General features: G+C 37.6%; 2 protein-coding genes across 2 annotated transcripts in view; both read right to left on the bottom strand.

Annotated features, from left to right (window-relative positions):
- Positions 1-18,786, bottom strand: part of siah1 (siah E3 ubiquitin protein ligase 1) — a 66,938-nt gene that overhangs the window by 30,879 nt on the left and 17,273 nt on the right. The gene's annotated exons all lie outside the window — the stretch shown is intronic.
- n4bp1 (nedd4 binding protein 1) lies at positions 5,653-17,938 on the bottom strand. The gene is made up of 7 exons (XM_056253951.1): positions 17,406-17,938; positions 12,569-14,082; positions 8,233-8,363; positions 8,033-8,129; positions 7,421-7,528; positions 6,683-6,784; positions 5,653-6,600 (listed from the first exon to the last, which is right to left on the bottom strand). The coding sequence occupies exons 1-7, from the start codon at positions 17,712-17,714 to the stop codon at positions 6,294-6,296; spliced, it is 2,568 nt and encodes an 855-aa protein (XP_056109926.1). The 5' UTR covers positions 17,715-17,938; the 3' UTR covers positions 5,653-6,293.

The raw sequence follows: 18,786 nt of genomic DNA, 5'->3' as shown, positions 1-18,786 counted from the left end.
GATCACCAATAAAGTTATAAACATATCTTCAGCACGTTTTATAATGTAATATATTTATGTAAAGTTAACCCCATCAGTCGTACCTACGATTCGGATTGGTTCGAAAGAGACGATTCTCGGTTCTGATCGTTGCGAGCAGGGTCGCAGGGTTTTATAATCACCGAGGTCCCAAATTTGAGCTGTCTCGATCCCCTCCGAAAGCGGAGCTTTGACTGATACAGTCTTTTCATTTTGTCAGTAAAGTAATCATATCGTCAACTGATAGGCTATTTATGTTTTATGAATCATTTTCTTAGAAAAGTGAATTTACTGAAGGCTATACCTGGAAAGCTACTAAGTTTAGGCTAAGTTAATTTACAATATGAACACATTCATTATTAATCTTATATGCATTAGCCTACTATGCAAACGCCTTTAATGTTTCTTGCTTCCTCACATTTTTACTATATGCTACATTACATTAATTACTTAGCCAACATTAGGTCTGTTTTCAATTCAAAATGTCGAAATTAGACACATGACACATTCACTCTTGTTTGTGTCTAATATGTCAAAAATAAAAAAATAAAACGTTTCTTGCCACGTCACATTCAGGTATGAATGACATCATAATTTAAATGACAGCATATTTTCAGTTCAAAATGGCGAAATTACATTTAAAAAGATTTACTGACATCTGATACGACCGGTTCGCTCTTTTACTGACTTAGTGCAGTTCTTGAACGATTTTTATTTATTTATTTTATTTTATTTCACCTTTATTTAACCAGGTTCATGTCAGTTCTGAATCGTTCATGTCAGTTCTGAAAATTGTTTATTTAAAAAGACCCTATTCAAAGGATGCTGAAACTGTAGCCTATATGATTTATTAGCCTTCATAATTGTAACAATACTCTCACTTGAGCACTTGTGTTATTAAGGTGTGTCATAGTCTGTGACGTCACGTGCTGTAATTAAGCAAATAGTTCCTTTTCCCATGCCTGTCTATTTTTTACTGTCTGTCCTCTTAAAGGTTCTTAAATTATTTATTGATGGAGGACTCCTGAGAGTTCCCCGTCTAGAATGAACAGAGATATAACTTTACCTGCCATTGGGTGCAAGTCAATACTTCACGGTATCGTATTACTGATTATCACAATAATATGTTCTACATGTCACTTCTCATGAACAGACAGTAGTTTAGTGCAATTAACAGCTGCTGTTTATCTCAAGAGACATGTGCCCAGTCTGCCCACCTTCTATACACTGTACACTAAAGAAATAATATTACTGTAAAGCGAATTTCTTTAATAAAACTACAGTACAACTTTTACTGGATTTTTTGTAATTTATATATTATATAAATTGGACCGCTACAGTAACATTAATGTTAAAAGCAAAATACTAGCACAATTTATCTGAATTCACCCCATATTATTAATATAATATAATCATATTTATTTTAAATAAACATGTTTATTCAATATCCAATATGTACATGTAATAATTCAATTTTAACTTGCATGCAGTTTGTTCCATATTTTTATTCCATAGTTACAGATGGTAGGAAAACAACAATATTTATTCATGCTCTGTCAGGCAGAAACACATTAGCAGTCATCAGTGATACAACCACTGTATTTACCTGAATTGTGTAAAACAGGTGTTGAAAGTAGGTGAGAGTAATGTACTGGGAATGGAAAAAAACCCGCCTGTCGTCAGTAGAGCCAAACTTTATTACAAACGTGCCATCATTGTCTATGTAGACTAGACACACCTATGGAAATGTGTCGATAAAGATGAACCCACACCTGTAGTTGTATATCAATAATGACTAATTATGAGTAATTTGTTAGAGATACATCACAAGCATATTTGAACATGCTGCAACATAAATAATGCACTCTAAAATGGGACAGTAGCACTCTCACTCTAAATTAGCCCTGTGCTCTTTTAAGTTTCCAAAATCGCCAACTCAGCCACTGAGAGGAAATGACATCATTGTTTACAGCTCTGCAGCAGATGGAGGAATAGGAGTGTCCCCTCCCTCAGCCACGGGAGCAACCAGTGTGTAGTCACAGTCTATTTTTCTCTCTCCCTTAGTGCAGCCCAGTATGTTCAAATCCCAGAGTACTCCTGCTCTCACTGTATCACTGCTTGAAACTGCCTGGTCAGCAAACTCCTGAATGAAGCCACTCCTTCTTCACATTGTATAAAAGTCATTGCATTTATTGTTGTGTGACGTACTGTATCCCCATATATGATGATATTCAGGCAAGCATCCCTCTTTCTAAAATATAAAAGCAGATATTTTCATGTATAAAGATCCATTACTGACATTTATATATTGTCATATATAAACTTTAACCCCCAGTTTCAAAGACAAGGCTTGTTTGAGCAGTTTTAACTGGCATATCTTAAAATATGTCAGTGCCATTGTTTTGTCTCAAGATGCACACCAGTGCTGTTTTTTTCTAAGGTACATTTACAAAAGCTACTTAAATGTCTTAATTGAACTAAAAGGCCTAATCCTGACTTAATCTAAACCTTGTCTGTGAAACCAGGCCTACATCTCTTAATCCAAAATATGAATATTATTTTAAAAACTATTCAATTCAATTTGATGGAAATTTACTTAAAGCAGACTTTTTTGTCATATTGTTTTAAATGTTACAGCTAGGAAAAAAATAAACTAAAAAACACACAAATTTGCACATTTAAGGCCAAACAATAGAATAAAACAATCATGACTAATCTCAAGCAAAAAATCGTAAAAATGTAAAAATTGAAAAATGTTACTTTTTTTTTTAAATAATAAAAACTAAAAAACATTAATTGTTATTCTTGCACAGTTTCTGTTCGCAAATTTTGGATACAGTCCATGACCACAAACTATCTAAACTATGCTGTTTTTTTCCTGGAACTAATATTATCCACATTCCTCAACTCGCTTCAGCCTTCCTACTAATGATAATCTGTGTTAACAATGCCTCTTTTCAATGAAGTCTATCAGAACCAAATGTTTCCATGCATACTTGTGCAACTTATGAATGACTAGCTGATCTCTTCTGATCTTCTGTTCAGTCAATCTTGCTTCCTTTATTTGCAATAAAGATCTGGCATCTTTGGCATGTTTATGGTTAAAGATTAAAGGGCTATATGACATCCTGACTGGTAATCCCAGCAGATGCTGCTCCCATCATTGCTGGTTTAGCTTAAACCAGTGGGTTCAGGACAGTGGGGGAGGGCTAGGGATTACTTTGATAAGTTATGCAAGCACGCTCTCCAACTAAAGAGAGAGAAAGAGAGGGATGGAGATTAATGGAGACGGTGGGGATTTTAGTAGGTTTAGGGAAGCAAGCAACATCGGGGAGGAGAAATTCTGTGTTCCTGAGAATGCCGAGCTTTTCTGGAATGTTGATGGTATTTAAACCGCCGGCCCATGACTGGACAAAGAAGGTTTTTTTCCCCTCGCTGTTCAGCAGAAAAAGGGACAGAGTGGGAACAGATGGTATAAAAAGAACGGTTTAGGTCTGGAAATTGCTGTTGAGGCTTCCCCAATCGAGCCCCCATTTTCTTCAAAACACTTTTTCACTCATGACTAAACAGTGGCTAATTTTTGTATGCTTAAAACTGATGACAAAATAATGCTGAAATTAAGAACCTTCCAAAAAGATGCAAAAGAGCAAGTGAACAATGGGAACATATTACCAGTTAAAAACACTCACTAATCTTAAACATTGAGAGCTCATGCCATATGCAGACCCTCCTAAATATTTCCCATTATGCTTTAACAAAAGTCAAGACTTTTTCCACTGTCTTTTTCAAAGAGAAACATTCTTTCCTAAGCATTGTACTAGTCTGGAATTGACCAGTCAAATTCACTTAAAGGCGTGCAGGATTTGCATAATGAGGTAGGTTTCAGTTCGCTCATCTTGTGCAACCTTAAAGAACCCGAGACGCATGTAGGTTCACGAAGGAAGGACAGGGACACCCCTATTGTAACGCTGCCAAAAACGAGTTTCCTGATTTGCTGCTGTCATTGTTTTGAAAGTAACCGTGTTTGTACTTCAAATGAAATTGGAATTGAGGATGGGGGGGATTATTTTGAGTATATTTAATGATGTTGGTTCAAGATAATATAGGCTACTGATTTTTACTCGTATGCAGGCAAAGTAATCCGATAGCGTAACGTCACTGCTCATAATGCTTCACAACGACTGACTATGCTTCATTGGATCCTGCTGATAAGTTGGACGTATCTGTTTTTCTCTTTCCTTTCCTATATTAAAAATAATAATCGTTGTGTACGGGCTTTGTTTCAAAGGGATATTGTCTCCAAACCTGCTGTTATATCATTTTGGAATGGTTGTGCTGATAATCTGATATATGGAATACAATCTGGAAACGTCCTCATAAATATTTAGTCACAAACAAAATCAAAGAAATTTCCCTTAAACTCATTTATAAATATTACCCATGTAATCATCTTGTGAACAGATTTAATTGTGATATTGATACATTGTGTACATTTTGTGATCTACATGATGAAACATCTTATCACTTATTTTGGAGTTGTCCTCATTCAGTTTGTTTTTGGTCAGATTTCTGCTCCGTTATTAAGGCTGATATCATGCTTTCAACTCTGCTTTAAAAATATGTTATTTGATTTTTTCCTTTATGACCAATCTTATCATAAATACTACTTAATTAATCTGCTTCTTCTGTTGGCTAAATTTAGTATTAATAAATGTAAATTTGGAGGAAACAAGCCTTTGTTTTTAATTTTAAGAGCAGAAATTCAACAATACCTAAAAACAATACTGGGTTTGAAAAATAAGAAAGCTGCAAAGTGCGTATCTATATGTAAACATTTTCACATTTTTGTTTAACTTTTAAGTTTGTCACTGCTTTGTCTTTTTATGTTTGTTTATTTAGTTTAATCATTGTACCCCTGACTGATATTGTAATTCTTAAAAAAAAAAAAAAAAAAAAAAAAGAAGCTCAGTCTTTAAAGCTGTGATGTCGCCCCCTACCGTCATAGACGATATAATGCAGAAAAACCGTAGAAAATAATGCAGAGTAAACAGTGCAATCCAAAAGGGTTTCAAATGACCATTTGAAAAAAAAAAAATATATATATACTTAATTATGAAAAAAGGACAGAATATAGAAATCCTGATAAACACATATTTGGCCTTTATTAACTCTGCCTTCCAGAAAAAGCTAAAGGTTTCAGCAGCCATACTGTGAGATACCCACAGTACCTGCCGAGTCTGTGACGCTTCCGCGGTTTTAACGTCTATGCATTTACATTCCCAAAATTGAATACCAATTCACAAAACGCAACGCTAAACATATTTCAGTGATGTCTTAACAACGCGTTAACAATAACGGTGAAAATACTGAACTATGATTTAACTTTAGTGGCAATGATATGCTCAAAAAGAAAAGTATGTTTTTCAACTGTGCATTGCATTTTGTTCATGCCCTCAGTAATCCATTACATAATGAGGTTGGTAAAAGCTGGTAATCCCACAGCGCCCTCTGATGTTCGTAACTGGGACAAAGGTTTACTTTGATGATGGCTCTGGTTTCATGTTTGCTATATGACAGTGACTTGCACAACAGGCAGAGGAAGAGATGTGTCAGGTCACGGAGTAATCTGGAAACTTATTTTTAGCCATTTAACCGTTTCACAGTCTCCTGGGTCATACAGGGGGTCTCCAAGGATTCCTAGAAACAACATACCATTTTGTCACCATCACCTAAGTTAACAGGAACTAAAATTAGTGAACAGGAAATGAGCAATTCTATCCTGTAAGCAGATGATAGGGCACTTCAGTAGGGCACTTTGAGTGACTGGAAACTAGTACTCATTTGGCTCAATAATGTCAATATTTACAGAACAGAAGTAACAGAAAGCACAACCATATCAAAAACAGCAAATCAACGTTTGTCCTTGAGCAGTAATTTGACCAAAACCAGTTCAAAACAACTGTGTAGCTGGAACACCTTTTAGATTAGAAATTTCTGAATAGATAATTACAGGAAAGGAAGATTATACTTTGTGAATATTTACATCAAATTTATGCCATTCGGACTATCCACACTCGTATATTTAAAGCTCGCGTTTAAACAATTTATAACTTAGGTTTATTGTGCTTGCAGTCGTATCTTCATCTAAATTAGTTGACAGAACAGAGTCCCTTGAACAAACCTTGAAAAAAAAGAAGCTTGTAGCAGCGCAATTCCATCATGGTATTCCTTAAAAATAATTAAGTGAAAACTGTAAATTTGTGTTAAAGTGTGCGTCAGCCCAACAAGAGGCCAGACAGCGCATTCAGGTCCCTCATGTATGGGTTGTCACTGAGGATGCGGTCAATACGCTGCTTCTGGTCAGGAAAGATGTCGTACAGCTTCCTTTTGAGCTCTGTGGTTTCTGAGGGCGACCGCTGCGGGGGTGGAGAAGGGGACGGTCGAGGAAGGTGCCAGTCTGGAGGGCCGGAGTGAGGCCAGTGGGAAGGGGAAGAGGGATGTGCTGTGGTCTGTGCAGACGGGCCGTAAACTGACGGGCTTGCCCGAGGGTCTGTCCTCAGGGGGGGCATTATGGGACTACCTCTGTGAGAGGACAGAAACATTATGAGGAGTTACAGACAAGACAGCAAATGTGTGATAACCACTGGAGTGTTTTTAAACTCACCGACTGTTTTTAAGTAGAAACTCGTCTAGGTGAGGTCCATGCTTTCCGAGTGGGTCATCTGGGATCATAAAGTGATCTTCTACGAAGGTGAACTGCAAGAGTCTGAAAAATCCATAAAAAGAGCTGTAAATCTAGGCAAACCGAAACGGAGCACACTAAAGGTGCATCCATGTACACTACCGTTCAAAAGTTTAGGGTTGGGGAGATTTTTTAAAAAATGTTTTTGAATGCTAAGAACGCATAAGTATCTTATGCTGACCAAGGATGCATTTATCAAAAATACAGTAAAAACATTAAGTTTACTGTGAAATGTTATTACAATTTAAGATAACTGTTTTCTATTTATTATATTTTAAAATGTAATTTATTTCTGTGATGCAAAGCTGCATTTTCAGCATCATTACTCCAGTCTTCAGTCAGTGTCACATGATCCTCCAGAAATCATAGAACATTTCTTGTTATAAACAATGTTGAAAACAGATATATTTTTATGGAGACTGTGATATATATATTTTTTAGGATTCTTTGATGGAACAGTATTTATTTGAGAAAAAAACCCCTGAACTTTTTGTAACATTTTAAGTCTTCACTGAAAGTTTAGATCAATTTAGTATGTTCTTACTGAATAAAAGTATTATTTCTTTATAACAAAAATATTGCTGACTCCAAAATTTTGAATGGTAGAGTATGTAACTAACATTAGGAATTGAGTGAAGCACTGAAAGATGTTGTTCTTACCTCTCCTGAATAATCCTTCTCCACGCATCTGACTGGCTCACAAAGTCCCTCAGGTTGTCATTGGTGACGATGACCCCTCCTGTCTTCTCAGCCAGATGAAGCAGGAACCTGTGAAGACAGTCATAGATCAAGCAGGGCTCAGAGAAAGAACCTGGGGCCTATATAAATTGTGTACAAAGTATGGGTATGCACAAAGTTTTTGATTTTCCACTCCTATCCACTTGCTCCTGAAATAACCATAAATGGAGCATACAGCACCAGTTTTTATTATTCATGACCTCAACTTCATATTTTTCCCATACTGATATTGGCATCTAGAAACATTGATTGCATTTAACAGTGCTAAAAAAATAGGCAAATAGATGATATGCACAGTAAATATCTGTCTGTATATATTTGTGGCATACGAGAGACAAAATGTAGTGCATATATTTTTACATTTCTGATGTGTGCATAAGACAGTTTATAATTTTTTATGTCCCATCACCATCCACATACATTTCTGCGATTTCCTGAAACATCATTGAAAATCTATATGCAAATGTATCTAATTCACAAGCTAAATACTATTTTGTCTGATAAGGAGCCTAGATGACTCCTTTAACAGTTTACCTGTCATCATGGGAGGAAATTCTCTGTCCACACACTTCTCTAGACGGGGTAAAAGAAAGGAGACGCAGGTTCTCCAGCTGGATCAGAAAGTTTTGTTCTGTAATAATAAGGACAAGGCATCCTATTTTTAACTGGAGATATGTAAATAAATAAAACAGATGTTTTGCTGGTCTAATGACAGGAGAAAGCTGAGCTCCTACCAGTGATGTTGGGGTCTTTCTTCTGTCTCCACTGAGGAACAAAGACAGTGATTTCTCTGTGCCCTCTGCGCCAAAAGGCCTCTACAGCGATGGCAATCCCACGACAAGAAAAGATCCGATGGAGTCCATGCCTGGTGAAAGCAAATAGGGAGGTCAACGGTCATGATCAGTTTGGAATATCATATTTTAGCAGTATCTACACGTATGTTGTGCAATGTGTGAAAATGTTCTATGTTCATAGTGTATTTAGATGGCCTACTGCTTATGCCAAAATGTAGCCCACAGTGCAACACTTTCCACTTTACTCTTCACTTATGGGTGTGCAGCCATAAATATCAACCACAACTTGTTTTTTAATCTCATTCTAGACTCATATTTGACAGAATTGTTATTAAAATGCTACATTACTAAGATGATAAATGGATGACAGTTGCTAAATTAAACACAATATAGTGAGGTAATTTGAAAATGTAGGCTAACTGATGTTTGAAACATTTATCATTGCATTCTGCAAAGAAACTGAATTTTATTTTATTAAAATAGTATGCAGTATATACAATATATTCCAAAATGCAGCAAGAAGTCTACAATCACATTCAAACATGCTAAATTCACCTAGAAGGCTGATTATTAAATAAAAAAAGACCAAAGTTCCCTCTTGAATATCAATTTGCTTGATCAGGAAACAGCTCTGCATTTAATTTCACAATGCATCTACCACTGATAGAGAGATAAGTACGTATGTAAAAACATTTGAGAACAGTGGTCAACCATTTACTTCCTTTTATCTCGGCAAGTCTCGATTAGATGCAACTGACGCAAAAGGGTGCAAAAATAGACGCACATCTCCATCTATTCAGTACGCTCCGAGAGAATGACACACGTATACAGATGTGCAGCCATGTACACACACACCCACCCATCCACACAAAGACACACATATGAACCACAGAGGGGTCACGGGGAAGTTCCCTCTACGAGAGAAAGTTATTTTAAACAGGAAGTGTTACTAAATCAACGATCGTTGACGTAGAGTCAGATAACTTTCCCAGTCTGGAAATGTTGCTAAATATGCAAAAATACCTTTCATTTCTCCCTTGTATTTCTGACAAAAAACACCAAATAAAAAAACCCATGTGGTTCACCTCTAACTCATCCTTATGAAGATCTTATCCAGTGACTGTAGACTCTGACCTGATTATCTTAAACTGAAAGGACAGGTATAGTAAGAGACCCGTAAAGGTGGTCCCTCGTCCGAAATGACTCTAGATTGTGTCAGTACAGACTGACACCGTGTCTACTACACTGGCATAGACCATGGAATGTACCAAAAGAAGGGGAGCCCAATAAGTTCAAACCCAATAGCCTATTATAAACAGATTTCCTCAAATAAAAGTTAGTTCATACAAGTCAGCAAGTTAAGGTTTTGCTGTCCGTTACCACGGCAACCACTTGTGTATCCGGGTTTGAACACGCTTCTTGTGTATGAAAAGTATCTGAAGACATGACGGGAGGCAAAATCGCAAAATTTCTCCTTTAATCCGTACAGTATTGTCCCTCATAACCGGTAGTTTAACAAGCCTATGCTATAGTAGTTTGACATGACAGAAGAAAACGGAAAAGTTTTGTGTAGGCTTTCAAAACACTCCCTCACCTTGCTCATCTTCAAGTGGACATTTCTCTGAACCCGGCACATGTGAAAACCAACGCGTGCAAAATCTGAGGTTAGATTAAATTATTTTGTTTTCCTGTCCAGATATAGCTACGCTTTTCAAAATAATATGTTAATTTTAAAATCTAACATTAACATGACTAATTTGAACGCAGCCTTTGTAAAAATATAAAGCAAAACATTAAATGTGCAAAAGAAAAAAGTAAATAATCAGTATTTCCAAGTCAGCTAGCAGCAGCAGTATCGTTTAATTGGCTAGTCGAATAGTCTCGCACATCCCTAGTCTAGATAGGTGTGAGGAACATTTCCTTCCAAAACAACCATACCACCAGAGAAAACAGAGATATGAGAAATGAAACTATAACAACATCCTAGATTTGTGCCAAACCACATCAACATCATTACAGCAGGATAAGGAACTGTATATACGTTGCACCAGTTTCAACCCATGACCTTTGACCTCTCCTTCACAATGACAGCTTATCTTCAACTGCAAGATATTGAGATCCTTCCTGGCCTGCTGTGGCAGCGGTTCTTGGTAACTGCGTATTTGGGCTGCTATGGCAACAAGATTTCACCTGAGGATTCATATCTCAAATATCACGCAAGCATACAAATCAGCCATGAGAAACCGTGTGAGCTGTTGTCTTCAAGACTGGCTGAACATGTGATCGTGTGACTGTTCTGTGCTCTGCATGGATAATATGGCATAATTAGTTACACATACACCTTTTGTTTCTTGCTATTATTTGAGTGGGAACATTTCTTAAAAACTCAAGAATACTGCAAGTTTCAAAGCTTTCTAGTATATGCCCACATATTTTGTTGAAGTAAAGGTCTTACATTATAAAAACTCCCACCTAACAACACCTTATCCCACGATTTCTATCACCAGTAGGGTCTAAAAAGATATTTTCCCTCTCTTCACCCCTGTATAACACCTCAGTTTCCACACTAGTATTTCTAAGAAGCGCAGTCACCTCCGGTAAGCCACTTAAAGGGCAAAAATAAGGGGCTGACAATGGGAGAGACCCACAGAGAGGTTGCCTTTTAGGTGGGAAGGAGGAAGAGGGTGTGGGTGAGAACGACAGAAAGAAAAGAAGGGGGTTGCACCTGGTTTTAGGTTTTCAAACAAACATTAAAACAGACTACAGTTCAAAAACACTCAGAGACCTTACTGGAAGTGACTTACTTTAACCTTTATGGGTACTCAACATTTTCACACTCCCTCAAATAGTCTCCAAAAAAAGCATCAATCACATCTGTCCTTTACAAAGGTTTCATAAAGTAAGCATTAATTAAATGCTGAACTCGAAATACTGAATGCATCATTTAGTTTTAGTAAGTATTTAGTAAGTTTAGGTCACCTAAAAATCTGTCATTTAGCCTACTCACTCTCATGATGTTCTTTCTGCCAATGAACACAACAGTAGACATTTTAAAGAATGTTCAAACTGTTCCTTTCATTGTTTGGAAAGGAACAGTGACCGTGATCCGTCAAGGACAAAAAGCACCATAAAAGTAGCCCATACAATGCTATATTCCAAGTCTTCAAGCCATACAAGAGCAGTAGAGCACTGTACAAAGTAGTTTATAATGACTAAAATTTCAGTCTTTCCCTCACATAAAACGTGTGTGCTTTCAGAAGACATGGACTATAGTACATAAATTGCTTAGGGTATAATTATGGTGCTTTTTGGTCATTTTTGGAGGTATAACTAGCTATACCTTGACAAAGGCTACTTGTTGTGCTGAAACGTTCGTAATAAATGTGCTTAAGAGTGTGCACTGAGCAGTAATATAGTTTTTGCATTAAGCAACTAGCTGTCAACCAATTTTCTAACCCTAACTCCTTTTTTGTTTTGTTTTTACACAATTTTCCCTCAAAATTACCAAAAGAACCGAAAAGAAATGGTTTCCTAACCATTGACAAAGCTGCCATTACAATTGGAACTGACAAAGTGTGATGATAAGAAAAGGACCATTTTTATATTTTGCACAAATAAACTACTCAAAACAAACCACGTACATAATCTAATAATCAAAACTCATGCGCACAAAACAAAGTTAACTAGTAATTTCAAAGTTTTTTTTGTCTAACCTTGCCATCTCTATATAATTGTATAAATTAAAACATTATTTATTATTAACTGCATTAATATGCTGATAAATAATGCTAAATGCATTAAAAAACTAAACAAAGGCGCCACGCATCAACTGTTTAACTAAAACAGGTTTGTGACAAGTTAGTCATCTGTATGACAGTTACAAATAATTGTATTTGCAGCATTCTTTTTTCTGCTAGAAGTATATAAATAAAAGTATCTATTTTGCTGCTCAATGTGTTTCTGCTACTGTTGCTAAAATAACTGTCATTGCAGCTCTTAATGTGGCACTTTAACGGATAAGACATGCAACACGCACAGAGCGGAAAGGGGTTGAATGAAGCGCATTTGGCTCTAGGTAAAAATATTAGAGAATGTAGTGTCGAAAGATCATTACTGTAAACAACCCTGAGCGCTTGTGGTGTGAACCACTCTGTTGTTTTGACGCACTGCTCACTTTAAAATGACAAAATGTCACAATTATGTCGCCGCTGACCTACATGAAAAAATTGAGAATTGTAAATGTCCTCCAAAATGACACAAATTGATGGAGACTTACGCCATTGCCACATTGCTGCCATCAATGATGATGTGTCGCAGATCAGGGCAGCCCGGTTCGTTCTGTAGCACTAGTCGGTAGGGGGTCCTCAGGGACTGCTGAAAACGAGACATGCCGGTGAGGGGTGCTGGTTTAGAGTTGCAATGTGCCTCAGAGTGAGGTAAAGGTGCCCTTCCAGGAAGCGTCTGGTAAGAGCAACCTGGTCGTGTGTCGGTGGTCCGAAGAGGAGGGCCTTGAGAGGAGCTGCGGAGATTGGTCATATTCTCCATTCGCATAGGAACCATTGTTTGAGAGCTACCGCGGGGTAGGTAATCAAACCGGGGCTCTGACTTCAAATCAAGTGCAGCCATTCTGGGCTTCCTCTCTATCTCTTTGAAGTCGTTATCTTCGTCGTCAATGATGATCACTTCACATATGTCGTTCTGTGCGCCATTGTTTCTTTTAAGAGTGGCTGAGGCCAGTGGCATGCAGCTTGTCTGGTTCTTCTGACCTATGCCATTAGTACTAGGAGGTCTAATGTTTTCTTTGCACTTGATCTCAGCGAGATCTCTCATCTGCACCCGTTCCTTCTCTTTGAGCCTGTTGGAGATGAACGCAGACGAGGCGTTTACGCAGGGTGAAGGGTCGGGTTTGCAAGAGGTGCTCTGGGCTCCTTGCGTGCTCTGGGTCTTCTGGGTCTCCCCCACAATTCGTTCCAGCAGTAAAAACGTATCCTCTGTCTGCCCCGTCTCTCGTACCACCCGCTCCACCACCTCCTGCTGGTAGCCCATGGTTCGGAAGAAGTTAACAAGACAGCGTAAGTTAGTCTCAGGACTCACAGCCTCATTTTCATTGGTCACTTCACTAGCAGCTAGTGTCCCCTTCGCAGACGTAACAGCCGGAAGCTGCTGTTCTTCCCTCTGCTCTTCTTCTCTCCTCTCCAGCGAATATTGCCGTTTAGTGTCCCTCTGCTCGCTTTCAGAGGACCGCCGCTTGTTGCAACGACCGTTGAAACCGGGCATAATGTCAGGAGTGGTCACAGGACCTGAGGTTTTGTCCTCAAAAGTGGTGTCCAGGATACGGTTGGAGAGGTCAGTTACGGGTGTGCTGGTCTGAGAGCGGTCCTGCTCAATGTCTATGATAACTATAGGTTGTGTGGGGCTTTGGGCCAAGCCCAAAAGTTCCTCTTTGAGGGCACTGGGCAGCAACAGCAGCTCCATCGCATATTTATCAGCCCGGTCCTCCACGAAAGTCTTAAAAGTGCGCTTAACCAAGGGCTCCCTGTCAGCTGGCAAGCTTCGCTTCTCCTGAAAGAGGGCAACAAACTGTTGAACGCGACTTTGAGCCATGACGACGGCCTCCGCGCACCCACTTAACCTCAGGCGGCCCGGCTCCAGAACTTGTACCTCTGCACTTGTGTCTCTAAGCAGCCTGTCCAAAAAGAGTCCACGAGCACCAGCGAAAATGCAGTGCATGTCCACTGGGTACCATTCTTCTTTTCGAAGTTCTGGGTCACACAGGCCTTTCACATACTCCTGAAAAACAAGCACAGCAGAACAGGATTACAACAGATAAATTGCAAAAGATAGACAACTTCACTTCTACAAGCATAATGCTTTAGAATGATAGGGATAGTTCGCCCCAAAAATGAAATTTCTGTCATTAATTACTCACCCTCATGTCGTTCCAAACCCGTAAGACCTTCGTTCATCTTCGGATATTTTTGATGAAATCCGAGAGCTTTCTGACCCCTCCATAATAACGACTTTATTCATCAACTTCCCTGTCATTCTCCAAAGCTGTTTACATTTTAGACGATGTTTTAGAGTAGGAGAATGACAGGGAAGAGAAAAAATTGTTGAATAAACTCGTTATTTTTGTTTTTGCACACAAAAAGTATTCTCGTCGCTTCATAAACTTAAGGTTGAGCCACTGCACATGGACGATTTTAACAAAGTCTTTACCTTTCTGAGCCTTGAAAGTGGTCGTTGCGTTGCTGTTTATGGAGGGGATCAGAAAGCTCTTGGATTTCATCAAAAACATCTTCATTTGTGTTCCAAAGATGAACGAAGGTCTTACGGGTTTGGAACGACATGACAGCGAGTATTTAATGAACGAATTTTCATTTTGGGGTGAACTAACCCCTTTAATATTGTCACAAGCAAAACAAGTCAAACTGGCTTCTTTACTTTAAACTAGCATGCATGTATGATTTGCCTGGAGGGACCAAATGACCAAGAGCTACATCATCATTCTAGGGAGATTCCACATGCTCATTATCATATCGATAAAAGTACATATGCAAGTATGAGACTACACCCAAATGTAGACTGTTACTGGCTAAAACACAGAGCTACTCTGTGTTATACATTTCACAATGTGCCAACACTGAGCATAAGTTAATGTACTGTATATGCTAAAATATTAGTATACGTATTAGTATAAAGTACTTCTGGCTGAACGCTTAGAGCCATTATCAAATTTTAAAGGCTGCGATTTATATAAATATATGCATGCTGTGTTTCAGAGAGAAGCATGACACTGCTCAATAACAGTGTTTTCAGTGTCTCAGATCTCAGTAAATGCTGCTTCACGTGGTCTCCATCTCTCAAGTGCTGTGATACTGCATACAATGTGCATTTGAAAACACAATACCTGCCAATTAATTCACCATGTTTTTAATGAGATGAGCTTATAAACCTGTTGCATGCCATTGCCAACACACGAGAAGCTTTAAGCCTGTGGTTTTCCACCAATAAAAGCTCAATGGTTTAACGTTAGAAAATTAGAGATTAAGACACAAATAGCAGTGTCATTCGAATCATTTTACAGTTGTATATTATTTTTCATAAAATACTGTTTTTTATTTTACAGTATATTATAGTAATTTTTCATATATTGATTTTTATTATTATTATTACTTATAATATAATATAATAAATAATCATATTGATATAATCACAAAAATATTGGCCAAATTTTGGAGCCCTACAAACAAGCACAGAAAACCTGGAGCTCTTAAAAAAAACAAATAAATTATATTTCAAATCATAAATGCAATTTTCATCAGAAAAAAAATGCAATTAGATTTTTCCCCAAATCGTGCAGCCTTGAAAGTAATATATTCTAAAATGCACTAAAGCGGTTAAAAAGAATGAGTATAACTGTCTGGGCTTCTTTGGTGTTTCTTAACTTCATAGTCGTCATATTGACATGATTGTGTGGCTTTGAGGAAGCTATCTTGCCTATGTGGCAAATAGCTACCAGTTAAAGATCAGTTGAAAAAAACAACAACAACACAGGAACCCCTTGGGGTGGACCTTTCTGCCACATCTCTGGTGAACTTTTTGTTTCTTTGATCTGAGCGAGCAAGTTACGGTAAAAGAAATACTCGTATACAGTACCAGTAATGACACTAGGTTAAAAGCCACTACACAGTAGTAACTAAAACCGAAAGTGAAATACACTGGGGGCCTCCCATCTTGTCCTGACTAAGCAAACAGATCTCTGTCAAAGACCCATGAGAAAATTCACGACACAGTTTGGATGAGAAACATACAAGGTTATTGTAATTCAAACGGGAAGAGATAATAAAAAATAAAAAAGTCAATGAGATGTGGAGACAAGAGCTTTTTGCATGTGAATGTGATTTTAGTTTTGTGGTTGGAGTTATTATATTTACACCTGTGAAAAAGTATTACAAATAAATACAAATATTTAGACAAAGAGGAAGTGCACATGGTGGCGAAACACATCCAATGAGTGGTTTCCGTTTCATGGCTTAACAATAAGGATATTCCAGGTTTACTGGCAATGGTGGTTATATTTCCTTATTAGATCGGACTAGAATTGCAAACAATGGCATGTCGGAACTAGGTGATGACACCACATGTGTTCAGTGAAAAACCACGTCTTTTGTTGCTGTCTTGGAAACTAATTTTTTCGACACCACATTAACGAGAAACATCTGTGTGAAAATGTACAGGTTTGGATCATCTATAAAAGTGTGTGAAAGCTTATAATGTGTTTCTTTCTGCTGAGACATTATGAAATACACTGATCCCATTGGCTATGTTGGATCTGTGTGGTTTGGCAACAGTTATTCCCAAGTTAGCCTATTTAATAAAGTTCAACTGTGATGGTTATTCAAGCAATATCCCTTACAATTGTGCTGTTATACTGAATATCAGCACAGCTGGCCTGGGATTTGACCAGTGTGATTCACAGGTATGAATCACAGCCTTGCTCATGTTCAATCAATGCTACATCATGACTGTGAATGTGATTTTACTTTTCTACACCAGATCTTTAGTGAAGTAAATAATAACGATAAACTTATGTTTCTGACCAAAACTGTCCAACTAGTCGCTGTTTATCATTTCCGCAAAAGATAATAGGTCCAGTAAAGCCAAAGCATCAAGCCTTGCGTCTCACCAAGCAATGTAAAGACTAAAAGGATCGGTCTATGACTAAATAGACTGACGACTAAATATCAGTCCTCTTTGAACTGTTGTATAACTTTATTTAAATGCCAAGTTGTCTGAAAATGAACATTATTTTAGAAGGTTAAATAAAAGTCTGATCAAATGATTTTTAAGGGGTCACACAAGAGATACTATGGGACACATGGGAAACTATGTCAAATAAAGACAAACATGTTGTCAGACGTAGCTGAGTTCAGTCTGACATCAGCTTCCTCCAGATATTACGTTGCAACTTTGCCTCAAAAAGTTTAATGTCATCGACTTCCCTTCTGACAGTCAAAAAAAAAAAAAAAATATATATATATATATATATATATATAAAACTAAAGTCAAGTAGCAACATTGTTTACTATAAACAACTTCAATTCATTTACCTTCGCTTTAAACACATCTTCCTTTTTCCCCTTCAGCTGGAGCCAGATCTGTCTGGAAGCCTTACTTCCGTGGGCTCCAGTGTGATCCAAGAGCCCAATAATCGTGAACGTCACTTGGAAAACCTGTTCGACCTTCGGTTTGCAGCATCGGAGCTCTGCCTGCTTGTCTTCATGCACCGTGAACTCGTCTACGGTGAGCGGCTCTGCCTGCGTTCTGCTGGTGGTCGGGGACTGCCTGCCTCTCGGCGGCTCCGTACAGGTTACCTCGGTGATTCGCTTCATCCCGAGGAGGGGCCGCGTTGTTGACATCTTCTTTTTTAGCTATATCAAACTATGTTGACCACGGCGACTTCACTTTCAAAACCACTACTAGTAAAATGAATCGTTTACCCCTTTCATGTTAGCTTCCCGCCCGCTGTCCCTTGACGTTCGTTAACAGCGCTGTAGTATCTGTGCTTTGGCGTTACTCTCGGTTAGCCTGCTAGCCTAACATCTCAAGCAAAGCCGTCGCACCCGGAAAACCCCGCGCACGTCATCAGCAGACGACGACGTTGCTGAAATGTCATTGCTCTGATTGCAGATAAGAGTCTGTTGCTAGTAGTAACCATAGTTTACGCCAAAATACAAACAAAACTATATACTCACCCTTACATGGAAGCCTCGAAAAAAACATGCTTTGATAAATCCAAATAATTACATAAAAACATTATGAGATACTAAATCATGATTATGACATATAAATCTCAAATTATGACTTGAACGTCATAATTATGAAATAAAAAAGTCAAAATTATGAGACTGTCAACATTATTAGCTAAAAAGTGGATGGATTAGGTCATAATTATGAGTTAGTATGTCATAGCTTCATATTTCTATCTCATTATTATGACTGTCATCATTTTGACCTTGTATCTCATAATTATGATAGTTGAAATTGAGATAAATCAGAATTATGAGATTAAAAAGTCATCAATATGATATAAAAAGTCACAATGAGATAACATGTAAAAATTATGAGATTTTGACTTTTTTCATAATTATAAATGTTGTCATAATTATGAGTTAGTATGTCATAGCTTCATATTTTTATCTCATAATTACGACAGTCATAATTTTGACCTTGTATCTCATAATTATGATAGCTGAAATTGAGATAAATCAGAACTATGAGATTAAAAAGTCATCAATGTGATATAAAAAAGTCACAATGAGATAAAATGTCAAAATTATGAGATTTTGACTTTTATCATAATTATAAAATTCGACTTTTTATTATTATTATTTACCAATTGACTTTGTCAATTCTTGTCCATATAATAAATATCAGTGGGGTCCAATGTTGTTTGTGACTTTTTGAAAGTTGCCAGTGACTTTTGCAATA

The sequence above is a fragment of the Rhinichthys klamathensis genome, unplaced genomic scaffold (assembly GCF_029890125.1).
Source record: "Rhinichthys klamathensis goyatoka isolate OS25496 unplaced genomic scaffold, OSU_Roscu_1.1 h1tg000005l_1, whole genome shotgun sequence".
NCBI classification, from domain to species: domain Eukaryota; kingdom Metazoa; phylum Chordata; class Actinopteri; order Cypriniformes; family Leuciscidae; genus Rhinichthys; species Rhinichthys klamathensis.
The sequence above is the reverse complement of the archived record's forward strand: the minus strand, read 5'-3'. Positions and strand labels throughout refer to the sequence as shown.